This window comes from Protopterus annectens, chromosome 5.part0, assembly GCF_019279795.1.
Source record: "Protopterus annectens isolate FY-2018-M chromosome 5.part0, PAN1.0, whole genome shotgun sequence".
Taxonomy (NCBI): domain Eukaryota; kingdom Metazoa; phylum Chordata; order Ceratodontiformes; family Protopteridae; genus Protopterus; species Protopterus annectens.
Genome location: NC_056735.1, coordinates 259,722,069 through 259,739,301, shown reverse-complemented (window position 1 = coordinate 259,739,301; position 17,233 = coordinate 259,722,069). Strand labels below are relative to the sequence as shown.

At 39.2% G+C, this 17,233-nt stretch overlaps 1 protein-coding gene across 3 annotated transcripts in view; it reads right to left on the bottom strand.

Moving 5' to 3' along the window:
- PDE9A (phosphodiesterase 9A) overlaps positions 1-17,233 on the bottom strand; it is an 851,735-nt gene that overhangs the window by 269,700 nt on the left and 564,802 nt on the right. For all 3 annotated transcript variants that reach the window (XM_044072227.1, XM_044072229.1, XM_044072228.1), the window contains one exon: positions 12,434-12,516. In XM_044072227.1, the coding sequence (XP_043928162.1) occupies positions 12,434-12,516 (83 nt within the window). The remainder of the gene's footprint in view (positions 1-12,433; positions 12,517-17,233) is intronic.

Here is a 17,233-nt window from a genome sequence, read left to right as displayed (position 1 = left end):
AGGGAGCCATCTTTCGACTGAGTGAAAGGACTCTTGGGTGAGAGTTTGAAGATGAGGGATGTTGCCTGAGTGAGAAATGACAGTAGAGTTCAGCATACTGAATAGTGGTAGAGAGTAGACAAAAAGAGTAGAGGTCATTGATAAAGATATTAAAAAGTAGGGGTCCCAGGATGGAACCTTGGGGTAGGTAGGAACGGAGAGATATTAGATTATCATTTCACTGCCTGGAATCTATTGGAGAGGTAGCTGGAAAACCAGGATAGCACAGAGCTAGTGAAGTTAAGTGAAGTTAGTTTGGATAGAAGAAGTCTATGGGAAACAGTATCAAAGGCTTTAGAGAGGTCAAGAGACATGCAGGAGACTAACTTATTGTTGTCATGAGAATTTGCAATAGTTTTTAAGAAGAATGTCAGAGCAGTAGCAGTCCTGTGTTTTGGGTAAAAACCATGCGGTGTGAATGTGAGATTTTCTTGCAGAAGGTAATCAAGAAGCTGTTTGTGAATGCATTTTTCTAGAATTTTTGACAAGGGAGATAAGATGACAACTGGTCTAAAATTAGAGGGGTTGGTTGAGTTACCTCCTTTATATAGGGGAATGATGTAGAATTTTTTTCCAGGTGTTAGGCATGGTGGTTTCTTTAATGGCAAATTCAAAAAAAAAACAAGTGCTGCAGGAGTCAAAGTAATAAACCAAACAAAGCTTATGTAAAGAGATTTAATGAAGCGCTTTTCGTTTGCACTATATGCAAACTTCTTCAGAAAAAGTGTTAACATTAAAAAACACATATAAATAGATTCAGGTTTAGCTAATTAACCAATCCAATTAAAACAAACCAACTACTCTACCTTCTTAAAGACACAATAAAAACTAAATATTTAACTGTTACGACATACAAAATTAAGTAAAATGTTAAAAATCTGGCTACACGTTATGAACACCAATAGAGCAAATATGTGTATAATACAGAAAGATCGATAAAGTAAACTAAAAATTCACATATAACCAACAGTGTTTAAATATACTTGCCATTATTTAGTAATGCTGCTATGAATATCAAGTCAGCATCACCTCTTTAAGCTTCTCAAGTTTCAAAATGCTACTTAATGAACATGATTCATTCAAGCCTGGAAAATTATAAGCATTGAGTCTGATCTGCCATTTTAGTTCTAATTCCTCCAACTGTAAAGGTGAGGGGGCTCCCCTTATATCATGGTGAATTTGGTCAATAACAAAAAATTTGAAGCTATGCTCAGTGTAACTAATAATGTGTTTAGCAAGTGCATTGTCCTGCTTTTTCTTACTGATGGCATATTGGTGCTCGTACATTCTTTCTCGGAGCCTCCGCTCCGTTTTACCTACATAAAAAGCAGGACATCTTTGGCACATAGCTAAATAAACAACCATTTTTGAGTTACAATTAGATCTACATTTTAACTTATATTGAATACCCTGCACAGTAAACCTATTAGTCTCTACTGTATACCTACAAAAGTTACAACTTTGACATTTGTACATCCCTACTGTTTTCGGATAAATGTGTCATTGTTGTTCAAGGAGTGACTTCAAATTTTTACCCCTCCTAAATGTGACACTAGGATTGTCACTCATTTTGTTAAAAATACTGGGGTTACTTTTGAACAGACCCCAATTCTTCCAAATGATATCTATACAAATGTAGCTATGCATGTTGTATGTAATGATAAACCTTGGTCCTGGGTTACCTAATGTGACAGGAATGTGATCACATTAACAGGTGTTGTAACTTCAGAGTTGGTCACCTGTTCTGTCTGCATAAATTTAATACCCAAAATAGGTTTATACATACCATTCAGTCTTTTATACTTGACTTCACCTATCAAGTCCTCTAACAAAGTTGTAGGGTACCCTCGATGAACAAACATACTTTTCAACAATTGACACTCATCGCAAAAATCCACTTCCTGACTCACAATACGTGCCGCTCTAACTAGCTGGCCCTTAATGACTGACCGCTTCTGGTAATATGGGTGGCAACTTGAAAAGTACAAAAAGGAGTTTGAGTATGTGTTTTTCCTATGAATACTTGCCACAAAGCTATTCAATTCACTGTTCTTAGATAGCCAAATGTCGAGATAAGCAATTGTTTCCATACTGTATGTAGAGGTAAACCGCAAAAATTGCCACCGTTAAGTAGGATGAAAATATCATCCAAATAACGTGTGTAAAAAACTATGTGGTTCATAAGGATATGATTTTTAAACACATACTCAGATTCCAAATGGGCCATTACTAAATTGGCTATACTTGCCCCACAGGGAGAGCCCATGGCGACACCAACTTTTTGCAAATAAAAGTTGTCAGTGAGCATGAAAAGGTTGTTGTAAAGTATTAACTCCAATAATTCAATAACCAATGCTATCTCTCTGTTAGTGGTCCCATTTTTCTTTAGCACTAGGCTCACCCATTCAATCCCTATATCATGGGGTATGCACATATACAAATCCTTCACATCTACTGTAAGGAAATTGTGGTCAGTATTAAATCTAAACTATATCTGCGGTGGTGGTACTGCGGTAGCGTTGTCGCCTCACAGCAAGATGTTGTCCCGTTTGATTCTTAGCTAGAGCGCCTTCTGTGGAGACATGCGTGAATGGGCGTACCTTCATTGAAGGTTGTGCATTAGGGCCGGCAACTCAGCATGTAAAAATCAACTGCCAATCATTAGCGGACCGGAGTTCCACTGTGGTGACCCCTAACCGGGAAAAGCCGAAAGACAAAAAAAATTAAATTCTAAACTGTCTATCTTCTCAAGAAATGACCATGAATCTTTGCATATTTGGTGTTCATATGTCAGGAATTTTTGCAAAATTGAGTCAACTACTTTAGCGCAAGAATAAGTAGGAGAACCACGCCCGTCCACCAGTGGTCTCATAGGAGGGTTGGTCACATCCTTATGAATCTTCGGTATACCGAACAAGTAAGGATACCTAGGATATATAGTGGACATGTAGTTGAAAACATTTTGTTCCACCCTGCCCTCTATAAACATGTCCTCTATGATGTTTTTAATTATGTTATATGCTCTATTCACTTCTGATCATGAGCTCAATACATATGAAGAGTTATCCAATAAACTCACCATACGTTCATAGTAGTCTATGTTATCAAAAACTACGAGGCCTCCCTCTTTATCAGGTTTACAAATGTGAATGTCATGTGATTTAATTTAATCAAGATATTCATGCTCAATTTTACTAATACGGTCATTAATGTAACAGCTGTAGCCATGCTTAAATCTTTGCCTAATGTCCAACTCACACATTTGTTCAAATACTTGCACAAGTGGGTGCAAAGGAGGGTTATACGTGCTAGAAATTCTAAATTGGTCAACATGTGCTTCATCTATATTACCCCCCCATCATTAAGTTAAAGTTTAACTTCCTAGAAAAAATTTTTACATCTATTATTGTTTTCACTAAGTCAAAATTCTGCTTAGGAACATATGTTAAATATATAGTTAAATATTTAGTTTTTATTGTGTCTTTAAGAAGGTGGAGTAGTTGGTTTGTTTTAATTGGATTGGTTAATTAGCTAAACCTGAATCTATTTATATATGTTTTTGAATTTTAACACTTTTTCTGAAGAAGTTTGCATATAGTGCAAATGAAAAGCGCTTCATTAAATCTCTTTACATATGCTTTGTTTGGCATATTACTTTGACTCCTGCAGCACTTGGTTTTTTGAATTTGTTGTTGTTTGTGCGCTTTCTCTAGTTTACAGGTTTCTTTAATGGGTCAGTTTACTAAAATGGAGCTGGGGAAAGCAATAAGCTTGGCAGCTATTTTTAAGAATTGTGGGGGTAGATTGTCGAATGATGGAGAGTATGTTTTAAGTTTACTAAGAAGGAATTTAATATAGTCCATGGGGATGGGTTTATGAGAGAAGGTGAAAGATGGAGTAGGGGTGGAGGATGAGGAATGGGTGATACTATCATTCTTGGTAAGGTTGCAGATAGTATCTATGAAAAAGGTATTAAGGAAGGTAGCAGTATCAGAGGTAGAGCTATATGGGCAGGGGTTGGGTGGAGATGGGCTAACAGGATGTCACAGCTTGTTAACAGTGCCAGAACTTTTGGGGGTTGGTGTGGGGGTTGTTGAGTGGCTTGTGAAAGAAATTTTGTTTATCGAGGGTTACCTTTTTTATAGTTAGGTTGTGGAGCTCTCTATAGATTTGGACATCAGGTCTTGGAGCACTGTAAAATCAGAAAAACAATCAGCAAAAACACTGAATGTTTAAACTGTTTGCACAGGAAAAAGAAAATAGCTTTAGGGAGTCAGGAAATAGTAGAAGCCAAGTGGGGGGCATTCAGTATGGACAGAAAGAAAAATATTACTTAAAGTAATAGAAATCTGGTTAAAGAGGGGAAATAGAGTAAAACATACCTAAACACTAGACTTGGATTACAGAGGAGGGAAACAGTACAGGTGTTGCCTTCAGAGTTACAGAAACAAGAGAGTAAAATGTAGCAGGGGTGAATGAGTGTAGGAAGGGCAGACAGGGATTAAAATTAGAGGTATGTAAGCATTAAAATAAATCTTTACACCAGAGCAAAAAAAAAAAGTAGGGGGGGGGTGACAGAGTGACTGCGAGTGGAGAGGGAAAAAGTTGGGTGTAATAGTAGGGGGAACAAGAGAAAGACTAAAGTGAGGAGTAGAGCGGTGGAGAAACATCAAAACAAATATAATAAGGAGAAGGGTGGAGGAGGGAGGGGGGCATTGGATGGTAATATGCCAGGAGGAAAAGGAGCATAAACTGAGTGCAATATCAGCGGAGAAGAGTAAGACTAAAAACTAAGTGAATGTATAGTTATAAAGTGGGGGGGGGGGTTGGGTCTTTGGTGGTGTGCATAAAAAACACAGTTAAATTACAAATTGATTTACAGTTAATTACAGGAGTGTAACATACAAAAAGCACCAGAGATATGCACTAGAGGTAATGTTTGGCTGGAATACAGGTGATTCTCAGGTTCGGTCTGGGTTGTGGGATGTTTTGTACAGATGGTACAAGTGACAGTTACCTCCTAGAAAAGGAATATCACATAGATTAGAACTAAGGTAACAATGTGACACGTAAAGAGTAGAAACGGTTACAGAAAGACAGGAATGTATTACAAAAAGTGTAGGATGAAAGAAAAGGTAATGCGGGTAAGAAAAGTACTAGATTCACTACAGAAAGGAGCCTGAGGAAGAAAGAGGAAAAACAGGTAGGATAGGAAAGGTAGAAGATTAGTAAAAAAAATGTTAAAAACATGAAGTAGGAAAAGACAGCAAAGCAGGAAATTGTAGAGGAATATTAATATGTTAACATTTAAGTACAAGAAGCTGTTGAAACATTACCTCATAACAAAGCTTAGGAAACCTTTATGCACAAATGTGACTGGAATAGAGTATGCACTTCACCATAAAATGGACCCAAAACGCTGTTGGGACAGCAAGGAGGAAAGGGAAAGAGAATGCGCAAAATGCCAGAGAAGAGATTTTAGTGGCACAGTGCATGATGGGAGTAGAGCAGGAAATAGAAAAATAATACTGTGAAGACTGGGGGAAGATGGGCGAAGGCTGCCAGCCTAGTCAAACAGAAGTTGATACATAATTCTATAATTTGTAAATATAAATGTAAAATACAGCCTTGTGTTCTTAAATGAAAGAAAACACTGTAAAATGTGAACTTCAAGATTGTAGCAACATTGCCATCTGCTGTAAGGAAAACTAAGCCAAGCATTTCATCTGTTTTTTTGAAGTTAAAATTATGTCTTGTATACCCTTTTAATCTACATAGTGGTGCCGAAGAGGCTAAATGAACACATTCTTAATATTGTCTTAGCTTAAGGAATAATTACTAGAGTGTACATGTGAAATGACTTTTATTGTTGTAGTTTCCTGAGCAGGTGTTAAATTATTAAATAATGTAGCCTTTTGGCCTGAGAACACCAGACTAAGTGTCAAAATGATGCAATGTGTATACTGGGAACATTAAGTGTCAAAATGATGTAATGTGGGAGGGCCCAGCAGAAATGTGTTAGTGATTTTAAAAACTATTGTTGAGAGAGAGAGACTGTAAGCATTTTGATCTTGATATCCTACTCTCAGCACTGCCTTATGCTCTCTTTATGTAAGTAGTATCTTAGAAGTATGTTTTCTTGTAGTAATAGCTAGGAACTTAGAAGAAAGTTAGACTAAATGTCTTTCTGTTATATCAGAACTTTCCTACTGTATTGTTTTAAGTTTCTGTGTGGTCTCTGAACTCTTAGATATCACTGTGGTGTAGTAGTATTGTCTTGTGTTTCTAATTATTTATTATTAAATATTTTAAAACCTTTTACCTGTGGCTGGTTTGTGTAGAGATAAGTAAGCTCTAGAGTACATTGCATATTTACAGAGTTTATTGTACAAGGCCACTCTAATAAGCCTTAGACTGATTAGTCACATTATCAATTGGATAATAATATTGCACAGTAATAATTGGACACCCTTTTAAGGGCCTTTGGGTAGCTGATAAGTATTAGCTGGTGATGGCAGAAATTACTACTGTATAGTCTGGGTATAGGGGCACAGCTGGAGAATCTGTGTCAGCCTTCCCAGGAGTGTCTGTGAAGTTGTATAAATACTTATCTCAAAGTGAGTGTGGTGTGTCAGCTACCTGGGCAAGGACACGAAGCACTGGTGTGACAGAGAGGGTACTGGAGGTTAGCTTGCCAGCTAGGCTGAGATCTGGACCTTACAGCTGTGCCAGTGAGGAGTCTTATTGGGGACCTGGGGAGCAAGGGAGCAACCAGCCCCAGACTGACTGTGATCTCTGTGTGCACTTAAGGGAAATTGTACTTTACTGTGTGTATTTGTTATCATTTCCTCTTATATGAAACGCCCTCCCTGGTGTTAGTGGTGAGGACTGAGGCTCCTTGATTGCTGGGCCAGGGCACGGCCGTCACAACTCCATGCTAGCAGTAAGATTCTGAGAGAAAAGTGAAGTGATGAGGTATAGTCTGGAACTGTTGGACTAGGTCTCAAAGCACAGTAAAATCAGAAAAACAGTCAGCAAAAACAGTGAGTGTTTAAACTGTTTGCAGAGAAATAAGAAAATAGCTTTAGGGATTAGTTATTATTAGTAATTAATAAAGAGTTGATGAATTTTATTTGGGAATAGAATAGGGCAAGCGTCAAGTGGGATATGTCGATCCACACAACAGAACAAGTAGGTTTAGGATTACCTGATTTGAAGGGGTATTTCAGAGCTACATAGCTCATAGGATCATAGGAAGTTAATTATACATAACACAAGCAGAAAGCTACAATTCAAAGTGGAAGGGGATGATGATGAAGCGGGGGGCTAATTAAAGAAATAAGGAAAGAAAGGGATTTTGGATGCAGACCCCTAAGGAGAATAACAACAGTCATACAGAATATTATTTTCATAAAGTAGTAGAAAGTATATTAAGAACGGAGCCAACATGGGAATGGAGAAAGGATATTCTGCCAATAGGAATGACTGCAATTAGGAATACAGAGAACAGACAAAGGGCTGGAATTTACAGGAAGAAGCTGGCAAAGGAAGTTAGGTACTGTGAACAAATAATTAGAGAAGGGAAGGTAATAGAATGGGAAAAGGTCAAAAAGACATTTGGAATGCAGGCTAGTAATTGCTTTCTATATCAAGGATTGATATCAGATTATAGACAAAGAGAAAGGGACAGGGGTATCCTAAATGAAAGATCTTCACTGGTTTTTAACTGAATCTAGAACAGAAGCTGCTGTTAAAAAAAGAATAATTAGTAGGGCATATAAATTATTACATGATAACAATATGAATCAATGAGAAGAGGTTGGAAAAGATTAGGAAGAGAGATTAGATATGCAATTCACAAAGAAATGGTGGGAGGAAATATGTATGACTCCCAAATATGTAACAAAATTAGAAGATTTAGATTTTTTGCCTGGAAGTGTTTGCATAGATACTTTTATACTCCAAGCAGACTCCAAAGAATTTTTCCTCAGGTTTTCCTCAGCAAATGTTGCAGGTGTGATTCAGAAGACAGATGTACCTAGGAACACATGTTTTGGGAGTGTAATGAGTTGGCAGACTAAAAATTCCCTACAGAGTACTCCATCAGAAATACTAGGTGAGCAAATGTGTGTAACTAAGGAATTATTTTTTTTTTTAACTGGGATACAGGATCTGAATTGCCTAGACACATTAAGGCCTTGTTAAGTTTAATTCTGGTGGCTGCCAAAAAGCAATTACTATAAAATGGAAATCAAAATCCAAACCAATTATACTTGAAGCAATGAACATTGTAGAAAAGATAAAAGAATAAGAAGTGTGATGCTTAGAAAAGAGTAGGAATATATTACATAGAATTAAATGGAAACTGTGGGAACAATACATGCAGAAAAATGTACTGGAGGAGGAATGAGGTTTAAGAGAAGGCAGGAACTGAATAATTTATATAATGTCGTTTAGACTATACATCACAAATGTTGTTATATATCCTATAATTTTTGTAAATGTGAACTTGTAAATATAGGTTCATAGGTTTGTGGGGGAGCCATGGTGGTGCAGTGGTTAGCGTTGTCACCCCACAGCAAGAGGTTCACCGGTTTGATCCTTGGCTGGGGTGCCTTCTATGCAAAGTCTGCATGTCCTCCCTGTGGTCGCGTGGGTTTCCTCCGGGTGCTCCGGTTTCCTCCCACATCCCAAAGACATGCTGTAGATCAGTTGGACACTCTAAATTGGCCCTAGGCATGACTGCGTGTGTGTGTGTGTGTGTGTGTGTGTGTGTGTGTGTGTGTGTGTGTGTGTGTGTGTGTGTGTGTGTGTGCCTTCTGTGGAAGGTTGGGTGCCAGGCTGGCAACTCGACACCGCAAAACTCCACTGCCAATCATGAGCAGACAAGGTGATCCGCTGTGGTGACACCTAACCGGGAAAAAGCCGAAACCCATAGAGTGGTGCACAGCAACAGTTATTCCGCTCCACAAAGGTGGAGCCACAACAGACCACAGGAACTATCGTCCTATAAGCCTGACTAGCTTGGTCTGCAAGGCTATGGAGTGCATCATCATGGAACTCATTAACAGAGACATTGGGAACCTCCAAACACTGTACCCTACCCAATTCGGCTTTGTTAAGGGCAAATCATGCCTCCTAAACCTGGTAGACTTCTTTGAGACAGTTACCAAAGCTATAGATGAGGGAAAGGTGGTACACACAGCCTACCTAGCCCTTACAAAGGCCTTCGACACCATTCCCCATTCTGGTATTATAGATAAACTCACCAGCCTGAACATAAACCCCTACGTCACAGATGGGTTGCCAACTGGCTCATGGACAGAACTCACATGGTGAGAGTTGTGAGAGCTAGGTCTGACTCTAAACAGGTTACAAGTGGCATTCCCCAGGGCTCAGTCCTAGGATCCCTCCTGTTTAGCATATACTTCTTAGAGGTACAGGCAAGCACAGGAGGACGATGGCTGACCAAGTTCGCAGACGACTGCAAACAAGGGGCTATAATTGACTCTCTGGCTGACACAGACATCCTCCAAAAGGGTCTCACTGAGACGGATACCTAGTGTCAAAATCATGGCCTCAAGTTAATGCCAAAAAGTGCATAGTCATACCCCTTGGAAAAAACAAAGTACCCACAAACTACCACATAGGTGATAGTCCCCTAAATACGGAAAACGTAATAAGGGATCTGGGGACCCAAGTAGATAGTAATCTTTCCTTTGATAATCACATTGCCAAAGTGGTTAGAAAATCCTTCTATGTGGCCCACCTAATCACAAAAGGGTTTGCATCCAGATCAAAAGAGGTCATTATGCCCCCCTACTCATCACTCATCACTCATCAGACCCATCATAGAGTACAACGCCCCATTTGGAATGTACCTTACAAGACACCTGCAACAGCTGGAAAGACCACAAAAGTACCTCACCAAGAAGATCACTGGCCTCAAACAGATGCCCTATGCAGCCGACTGAAGAAACTCCAGCTGTACGCGGTTGCATACCGCCTACTCAGAGGTGATGTCTGCCTGACATACAAGGCCATGTCCAACCCAGAATTTATAGACATGCACCACCTAAAGAAAACCTTATCCCCTCAAGCTACATGCTGTAGGGATCTAAACCTCACCACAACAATAAATAGGACATGCTGGAGGGATAGATTCCTGTCCCAGAGACTTCCCATGCTTTGGAACAAGATTCCAGTCTACATTAGGCAGAGCTCCTCGCTAACACTCTTCAAGAGAAACCTTGACGAGTAGATGGGAAACAGAACGTTTACCCCGGGGATCACTTTGGCTCTGCTGGACAGAGGCACAGGGTACTAATCTAAGGGGGTGGCGAAAGCCAACACATTCTGGCTAGGCTTATAAATGCCTTAGGGCAGATAGCCTAGTACCTACCTATGAACCTATAAAAAAGTTCATAGGTGTGTACTAGGCTAATGGCCCTGGGGCCTTTACAAGTCTAGCCATAGGATTACCCTGGCATCATGCCACCCAACCTTAGTTCCCAGTTCCTCTGTTGAGTAGAGCTACTGGAATTATCCCCGGGGTGAATTTTGTATTTCCCATCCACTCATCAAGATTTCTCTTGAAGAGGGTCAGCGAGCTTGACATGTATGGGAAGTAATTACTTTTATATAAATGTAAGTTTGCCTATGTCACAAGTGATAATTCAATAAAGGTGTTTAAAAACATAGTGCACAGAGAATACAAGAGCTGCTGTGCCCTCAGATTTCAGCTTGGCAAGTATTTTTATGTTTTTATCACTAAATGAACTACATGAATGCTTTCAGTCACAACTGGTTTAGATGGATATGTATTGCTGAGTACTACAAGGGCTTTGCCTCAGTCAGCCATTTAAATATCAGGCACCCATCATGGTTACATACTAGCATCTCAGAAACTGCAGTACTCAGAATTACTGAAAAAAGAATCAACTGTACCTCACCGAATTATAGTTTGATTTGAATTACACTAATTCCAAAAATCTGCCGCTATTTATCTCTTTTTTGGTCATGCAATGGTTTAGGATCAAGGATCTGTTTTTGTGAGAATATTTAGGCATAAAGAAGGGAGCAAGATTAGGATCTTATTATAAGACAGAACCACTAACTGCTTCTCAAAGAGCATAGCGGATGAATGGAGTTCACTTCTATACTCCATGAAGGGCAGTGAAAATCTATTTTCCTTTAAGGCTATCATCGATTTGTTTAGTACCTATGCAGACAAAAAGGGCATGTTGCATATGCCTGTGTTGCATTGTACTGCATTGTATTATAAAGTATTAAATATATTTAAGAGGGTAGGATGCATTTTACTTCTCTAAATCTGTGTAAGTTTCCCTTCCATGATAACAATCCAAGGTCAGAATTTCTGTTTTGTGTCATGTTGTAGTGAAACTGTTTTATTAAGGTGAAACAGGTAGCACACTCACCTTTGGTGCTGGACGACCACAAGACTGTATGTTGTTCTCCCACTCCTGCTAACTGGATTGTTGATATTGCAGTGCAGCATGGGGGGGGGGGGGCATTCCATGATGCCATGGCCAAATTTCCCCCAGTAAAAGTACCACCTCATGCTACCTCATGTATCCCCTGAAAAGAGGCCACTAGCTTAGTGGTTCATAGGTTCATAGGTTTATAATGAAGTACTACACAATCAGTCTGCAGACCATTCAAACCTAGCCAAAAGAACCCTTTTCAAAAGTTCCTTCTAGCCTCAAGGAGGGCAAGACAAGACAGATTTGGGAGACTATTTGAGGCTGCCCATCCAATTATCTTAGGTCTTCTTTGAAAGTTTCTCCTCTGCTACACATGTAGCGAATGTTTTTTCCAGAGAGGAGGGATATGTAGGGATATGATCTATCATAGCAATGTGTCTTACTTACCTGCTGATGAAGGTTAGTTCCTTTAACCGAGTATTTGATATACCATTAGTTCTGTGAAGGAATAGGAGATCAAATAGGGGTTGGATCTTTTACGTCATTAAAAGCTAGGCATAGATCTCCACTGAAGGAGTCTGTAAGAGACTGAGTACAGAGAAAGGGCTGCCAGTCTCTCCTGATAACTAAAATTTTTGAGGCCACTGATATTTTTAGTTAGGAATCTCTGAGGTCTACTAAGTTGCATCACATGTGTGGATAAATACATGTCAAAAGATGCATTATATTAAATAACGGGTCTGATAAGATATGAGAGAAAGAAGACTGAGCTGGTCAACAAAGATTTAAAAAACAAATTAATATTCTGTATTTTTTAAAAGTTATAGCACATACAAATTACACTTTATACCCAATAAATAACGCTTACTTCTGAAATGTGAATAAAATCCTACTTGGTACACCTCTTTATAAGTACACAAAAATGTAATCATTAAGAAATGTATACGTACGTATTGTTGTAGCCTGGGTGATCCAGATCATGGCAAATTGCTGCAGTCATTAGGACTAAAACATCATTTTGACTAAACCGCTCCTGTGGGAAAATACCGTAACATGTTAAACTGCTTATTCTTCTCTTTAATAATATGTTACACTTTTATTATTTAATGATTGTTAGACAATGATTCTGCAACCATATGGAACACATATTCTTTATAAAGCATTGTCCACATCATCACAACTTATGAAAGTAGGTTTATAAGCAGTAACCTGAAGGGAAGTCATTACGCTATTTTTGCCCCAGAATGTCATTATTTTGTAAGTGATACATTAAACTCACTTAGTTCAGTCTGGCTACAGTGACTTTTTTTTCCTTGTTAAAAGCACTCAACAAAATGTCAGCTGATATCACACTGCAGAAATGGCTTCACACTTTATTATTTTTTCACTTAGTATTTTTGATGGGGCTCCTGCTGTCAACCAAATCCCAATGCCCCCCTTGTATCCCAATAACCATGATGGAGAGCAGACTGGGATACAACTAGATGGTATCATCTTAGTAGCAGGTAGAGGCCTTTCTACCCAGTCTTTGCACACCAATCTCAGGACATGCAGCCATTCAATGGGGTTTGTGTGTACATGATTTTATGCATGCAGCCTTCACAGTAGATAGTCCTACTGAACTCTTCTGTATTGTTGCTCTGATTGGAGTTCCAGATAGGGTTCTAGATAGCGCTCCAAGTTTTCATCTCTTCTAAAGTACTATAGATATAAAGGCTTGCATAACAGATTCATTTTAAAAAAATGAAACTTCCATCTTTCACTGATACTAGATTAATTATTTGTGAATGTTGTCATTTAGAGTGCAGTGCTTACAAGAATGTGTATGACCGATTTTACCTACTGCAATATTTGTCCACAGCTGCAAGGAACTCCTAAATGACACCATTTGGAAGAAGCTGAAAACCATACAATTCCCTGTAAACATGCACTGATGTTACTAACAGCTACAAAACTACGGCCGTCTACCCAAATGGACAACTGAACAAGTCTAGCAGTTATGCCAATTTTCTCCTAAAATTGCAAATTTCAGTCATCTTAGGATACGAGCCCAAACTGTTTATATTTTTACAGGGTGTTCCACACATAATAACAGAGGTAGCAGTAGCCTGCTGCAAATTGTAAATGTGGATCTTTTCTGAAAACTGCTAGCCTAACAGTTATATACTATGTCTAGTAATAGAGTGCATATAGTTTGAACAGTAGTTTCACATGCATTCTGGAACAATCATAAACAAAAACATTAAAAATCATTACATATTGAATTGGTTGAACCGCTTCACCACTTAGATTACATAGAGCTTATCTCCACACACAACATTATTCACAAAGCCAAAGACTACCCTGGTTTTAGTCCTATTCTCCATTCCTACCACCTGAACAGACCACTTTGATCTAATGAACAGCATCTTTTCAACATATATAGATATAAACCTCACAAATTCTCTGGCCAAAGTCTCTCCTCATAGGCGCTAAAATACAATTTGATCTCTCTACAAATTAGATCTATGTCTACTTCAAACATCTAACTCCACCTAAATACGACTTGTCTCTGCTCCTGCTCTACCCCAAGTTGAACAAGTTACCCCCTACCCCATACTTCTTACTAATTCCTTCTCTGAAAAAAGTATATCTTTTTTAAATAAAAGACAAATATAATTGTGCTTAGGCTATGTTAGCTAGTTATCTCTGCTCCAAAATGTGCACTCAGTGTGTATAATGTAATTTTCCTGAACTGCACTATAAGAATTCTTTAACTATTGACAACGTTCTATAATTTCTGTCTAAATATTTGCACTCTGTATGTATAAGGGCACACTGTATGAAGTGAAGTTGTGAATTATTTACTTAGTTAACATATTTTTATTTTTTTATTTTATTTATTTAACATTTGTTGACCGGGAATGTCCGACTAGGTTCCACAGATCCTGTTTTCAGCAGAGGCCCGGGGAGAAATGCTCCAGAAGCATGTCTTTAGAATGTGGGAGGAAACCGGAGTACCCGGAGGAAACCCACACGAACGCAGGGAGAACATGCAAACTCCACACAGAAGGCACCCCAGCCGAGAATCGAACCGGAGAACCTCTTGCTGTGAGGCGACAGCATTAACCGCTGCACCACTGCGCCGCCCAGCAGCATTAGGTTTTGTAGTAGCTTTGTTATTTAACTCTAACCATATTATGTCAATGTAGAGATTTTCTCCCCAGGCGTCAGTTGAAAATAGGATATTATCCCAGTGAGACTTTCCCAGCATACAAATGTCAAATAAATATAAGTTAAGCAGACCTTACCTTTAATGTAATACTGAAAATGTCAGCAGTTTTACTTTTCTACATACTAAATACATTCTGTCAATTTCAAACAAATTAATTTTTTTTCATACTGATTCTGTTGATCAAACAGTATAGTGGTGGTAAAAATAAAACTGGCTCTGGTATATAACACAAAATAACTCTAATATCAGGGAAGTATGAAGCTCATTCTTGCTCTGTAGCTGAATGCATGGGGTAGACCATCATCATCATCATTATCAAGCCCATGTTTCCCATTTTACACGGAGTAGGGCAGTCATATCAATATCAGAATATCAGGGGTATGCAGTTTTATTTTATTTATTTATTTTATTTGTATTTGTCAACTTGGTTAAAACACTGATTCCCATGTTCTGTTTTCAGACTCAGTCGTGGATAGCTGAGAATGAACTCATTTAGTGGTAAACTTATATTTCTGTGTCACATTTAAGTATGAATGCTAATGTCTGAGAAATCATGGCACTAAAACAAAGTTGAATGTTGTAATCTGAAATATCAGACTAAACAACCTAATTCTTTACTTTAGCTATTCAAAACTCTATTTCAGTTTTTTGCACAGTCTATGTTCCTTCACTGGAGTCTCTCCATTCAGCCATCTTCGTTAACAGTTTGCATGTCACTATTCTCACCACAATGTAGAGTTCAGAGAGTATAGTTCAGTTTTAGAGTACAGCATAGTGTGGAACTTAAGCTGTGTGTACAACAGTATAGATTATTTCGATTAATATGCATCTGTTCTCTACACTTCACTGCATCTGCTACTTGTTATTAAAAAAAATACTTTTATTTGTTAACTACATCTCTTATCTAGGACGTTGGGCTGGTCCAAGGACCATTTCAGTCATGATCTGAGTCAAGTAGGGCAATGGCAAACATACAATTACAAATAAGAAAAACAGTAACACAGAAAAGTACAGTTTTGTACCTACCATAAATGTAGATGTTCGAGTGCTCATACAGCTGCAGTCATAACAGATGGGCTATCCTGCTGTCAGGCGGGTCCTCGGTCGGCCGAATTCTAAAGTCTAGCTCCAGCGTCGGTTGTCATCGCTTCTTCCCTGACGTCAGTGCGGCAGGGGTATAAAAGAGGCAGCCGACACCATTTTCTTCCGTTTTTCTTGCCCCAGATGTCAGGTTCCCCCAGAAGGAAGGCAAACATAATGTTATGCAAAGATGCAATGTTGATAAATCAAAAACAGTAGTTGCAAGCAAATACACCATAAAAGAATACCCCAAAAAGGTTATATGAAAAGTGTTTGTCATAAGGCCTGTCCTAAGAGGGGATGGAGGGAGGGAAACCTGGACTGCAGCTTTATGAGCACTCGAACATCTACATTTATGGTAGGTACAAAACTGTACTATGTTCATCGTGCATACAGCTGCAGTCATAACAGATGGGTAGAATCCCAAAGCTAAGTAAGGGTGGTAGGCACTAAGTGGAACTTGGAGGGGCTAGGATGCCCTGCAGGACTGCTGTGGCAAAGCCCGCTCTAGATTTTGAGTATAGTGGGAGGTGATAGTGCTTGGAGAAAGTGTGCACTGAACTCCAGGTGGCTGCTTCCAAAATGTCCTTGGTAGGGACCCCCCTGAGGAAGGCTGCAGAGGTAGCTGTGGCTCTGGTGGAGTGGGATCTGATGCATGCAGGCACAGGTTTTCCATGAAATGAGTAACAAAAGCGTATGCAGTGGGCTATCCATTTTGAAATTGTCTGTTTGGAAATAGCCTTTCCCTGAGCACCTACAGCATAGGACACAAAGAGTTGCTCAGATTTCCTGAATGGCTTTGTTCTGTCCAAGTAGTAACGAAGTTGTCTGTGAATGTCCAAGGAATGTAGTAGTCTTTCCCCTTTGTTTTGTGGATTAGGATAAAAGGTAGGTAAGTGGATAGTCTGATTCAAAGCTACACTGGATACTACCTTTGGCATAAAGGTAGGATTGGTTCGTAAGGAAACTCTGTCCTGATGGAAAATGATGAATGGTTGCACAGCCATGAGGGCCTATAGCTCCGAAACCCTGCGTGCTGAGGTGATAGCCAGAAGAAAGGCTGTTTTCCATGACAAGTACTGTAACTCTGTTGAAGAAGCTGGCTCGAAGGGAGGAAGGGTCAGCTTTTGCAATACGTAGTTGAGGTCCCAAGCAAGGACTGGTGGTTTCCTTGGGGGTTTTAAATTCTTTGCCCCTCTGAGGAACTGCCTTAAGAGAGGGTGAGAGAATAATGGAGGATCTGTGTTGTATTGTGCAGAAATGGCTGAAGCGTGGATCTTGATGGAGGAGAAGGAAAGTCCATTGTTTAACATCTCGGCTAGGTACTGTAAAATTTGAGGTATATTTATTACCCAAGGATTCTGTCCCTTTTCTTCATTCCAGGCACAAAATCGTTTCCATTTGGTGGAGTAAGCCTTTCTAATAGAAGGTCTTCTGGCCTCCAAGATGACATCCT